We start from the raw sequence: 2,424 nt of genomic DNA, 5'->3' as shown, positions 1-2,424 counted from the left end.
GTGGTAACGGTGGTGGCGGCGGCGGTGGTGGTCAACAAGGCGGCACAGCAGCGCCTCGTGGGGACTGCATCTCACCAGCATGAGGACTCGCTGATGGCCCATCAGCCCTTCGGCGCAGGTCAGCCTGCAGAGCAACCAGGGTGATAGGGTTGGAACAACTCCAAACGGAATGCGAAAGCAGCAGATCTGACTCCAAGGGCTGCATCCCCAAGCCTGGCTGGCCACCCACCTCTTGCGCTCGCCACCAGACAGGCCCCGCACCAGCACGTCCCCAACCTGAGTCATGGTCACAAATATCGAGTCGAGTAAGATTGGTTGTGTGGTGCAAACGGGCTCGGGCGGACCATGCTGAAACCAGAAGACGTCCGGCCTTGGCGACCATATAGAATAGTGCTCAACGCACTGCCTGCGCCAGATGTGCGCCGCCTGCTCACCAGGGAGTTGCGCACGTGGGCCAGCCCCATCCAGCGCATGATGAGCTCGACCTTCATGCCGCTGGTGCCACACAGATCGGTGAGCAGCGCCTCCACCTTGGGGGTAAGGAGGGTTTTCAGGGGTGGCAGTGGAGGAGGGAGGGGGGGTTGGGATGCAGGGGGCGGGGCAACAGAAACAGCACGTCTTGGTTGCGCAGCTCTTCACAAGTAAGCGTTCTAGCGCCTTCACGACAACAGTTGCTGGGATGCCCTCGATTCGTACGTATACATCAACACCACCTTGACCGCATATCCGCCTCGCAAGTGTGCCGCCCACCTCGTCTTCCTCCAGCTGCGCCCTCACAGTCGCCTTGAGCTGGTCTGCATTCACGGCCCCAGGGCCGCCAGCCGGGGTGGGGCTAGCGGCGCGCAGCTGGTGCAGGTCGGCTCTTGACTTGTTGAGCTGCGGTATTTTTGTGGCGCCGCATGCGAGCTTGAGTCACACAGGGCATGCCGGGGGAGTGGCGGCACTTGCCATTGGCGTCGAAGGAAGCAAATACCTCTCGCACAGCAGCACTTGAATCAGCATGTGCAACGTCGCTACATAATCACCACACTATTTCCCAACAACATTACAGCTGTTGCCCACCTTGGCCTCCCGGATGTGCTGCTGCATGTCAAAGGAGGGCGTGTCCTGGCCGCTCTGGCACACATGCGCAAAGGACAGTGTCTCCGACACAGTCAGGTTCCCCACGTGGTTGTCCCTCTGAAGGATGGGCGGTGAGGGGGCACGGGAGGATAGCCGAGGATTTTTATTGTGGAGGTGCATAACCCCAGCCATCAGCACAGTGACGTGGGAGGGGCGTGCAGGCGCAGCAGAACGCCTGTTCACGCCCAGCATGTCGCCGCGGCAGTCATACCTGCTCGACAAACGCCACGGCGCGCTCGACGGCAATGTCGTGCTTTGAATGGCCGTTGTACAGCACCTGCAATGCACCATGACGTCGGCGCGGGGAGGAGCGCTCAGTAGGTGTTCCAGCAGTGTTCCCCCATACCTGCATGGCCCACGCATGCAGAACCCATGCAGTTGGTTGCGCAGGACGGTCGGATCTCGTGTTGTGCTCCAGCGCTCACCTCCCCCTCCACTTTGAGAGAGCCGCAGCCCCTCAGCCGGTGGGCCAGCACCCGCATCAGCGTGGACTTGCCGCATCCCGGCGCACCAAGGAGCAGCGTCGTGCGCCCCTGCAGAGTTGCGGTGTTCGGCATGTCCAAGATAAGGGGCCTGCAGTGACATGCCAACACAAAGCAAGCGCCTACAAGCAGGAGACTAAACAGAAGTGTGAACACGGGAATAGGGCAGCCCATGCGTGCGCCGCTCACCGGCTTGATGACGCCACTGAGAGGCCCACCGGGGCCGCCCAGGACGCAGATCTCCCTGAGAGCCTGCCCGCCCCTGCCCACCAGCCTCTGCACGCGCGCGTGGGCGTCGGTGGGGTTGGCAATGGACCTGACGTGCTACACGATGGTGCAGCGCTGGCTTGGTTGCTTGGGGAAGCTCATACGCGCATACCACACTGGATGCACCAGGGGCCGTCAGATAGGGCAGCTGGCAGTGGCTAGAGGCAGGCAGTAATTGCAACATGTGAGCGTCCGCACCCCACCTTGAGGACCCCCATGGGGATGCTGCCGACAGTGGAGATACCGGCATTGCCCACGAGCGCTTCGGTCGTCACACGCACCCCACGAAACTCAAGCTGCATGGGAGGGGCGGGCGGGAGCGAGGCGTGGCGGCGAGGTGTAGGCAAGTGAGCCCTTCACTGCTCACCACGAGCGCATGGGATGCGAGCGGCATGACCCCACCGGCCTGGCAACAGTAGCGGGGTGCTTGTGCAAATGCAGCCGGGGCCATGACAAGCCCCCCCTGGTTGCCTCCGTCTGTTCCCCCACCTGGACTGTTGGGACCTCGATGCCGTGCTCCTGCAGCTTGGTATGGACGCGTGACAGCAGCTTG

The 2,424-nt window shown here is 62.5% G+C and overlaps 1 protein-coding gene across 1 annotated transcript in view; it reads right to left on the bottom strand.

The window, feature by feature from the left end:
* MNEG_4600 (hypothetical protein) overlaps nt 1-2,089 on the bottom strand; it is a gene marked incomplete at both ends in the record, with an annotated part of 12,692 nt that extends 10,603 nt beyond the window's left edge. The window contains 9 exons of the mRNA XM_014046921.1: nt 76-124; nt 230-276; nt 435-530; nt 751-876; nt 1,063-1,179; nt 1,334-1,399; nt 1,548-1,655; nt 1,794-1,880; nt 2,075-2,089. Coding sequence (XP_013902375.1) covers nt 76-124; nt 230-276; nt 435-530; nt 751-876; nt 1,063-1,179; nt 1,334-1,399; nt 1,548-1,655; nt 1,794-1,880; nt 2,075-2,089 — 711 coding nt within the window. The remainder of the gene's footprint in view (nt 1-75; nt 125-229; nt 277-434; nt 531-750; nt 877-1,062; nt 1,180-1,333; nt 1,400-1,547; nt 1,656-1,793; nt 1,881-2,074) is intronic.
* Between the last annotated feature and the right edge of the window lie 335 nt (nt 2,090-2,424).

Source organism: Monoraphidium neglectum (genome assembly GCF_000611645.1).
Source record: "Monoraphidium neglectum strain SAG 48.87 unplaced genomic scaffold scaffold00648, whole genome shotgun sequence".
Lineage (NCBI taxonomy): Eukaryota > Viridiplantae > Chlorophyta > Chlorophyceae > Sphaeropleales > Selenastraceae > Monoraphidium > Monoraphidium neglectum.
Note: the sequence above shows the minus strand (reverse complement) of the source record. Positions and strands in the feature narration are given on the sequence as shown.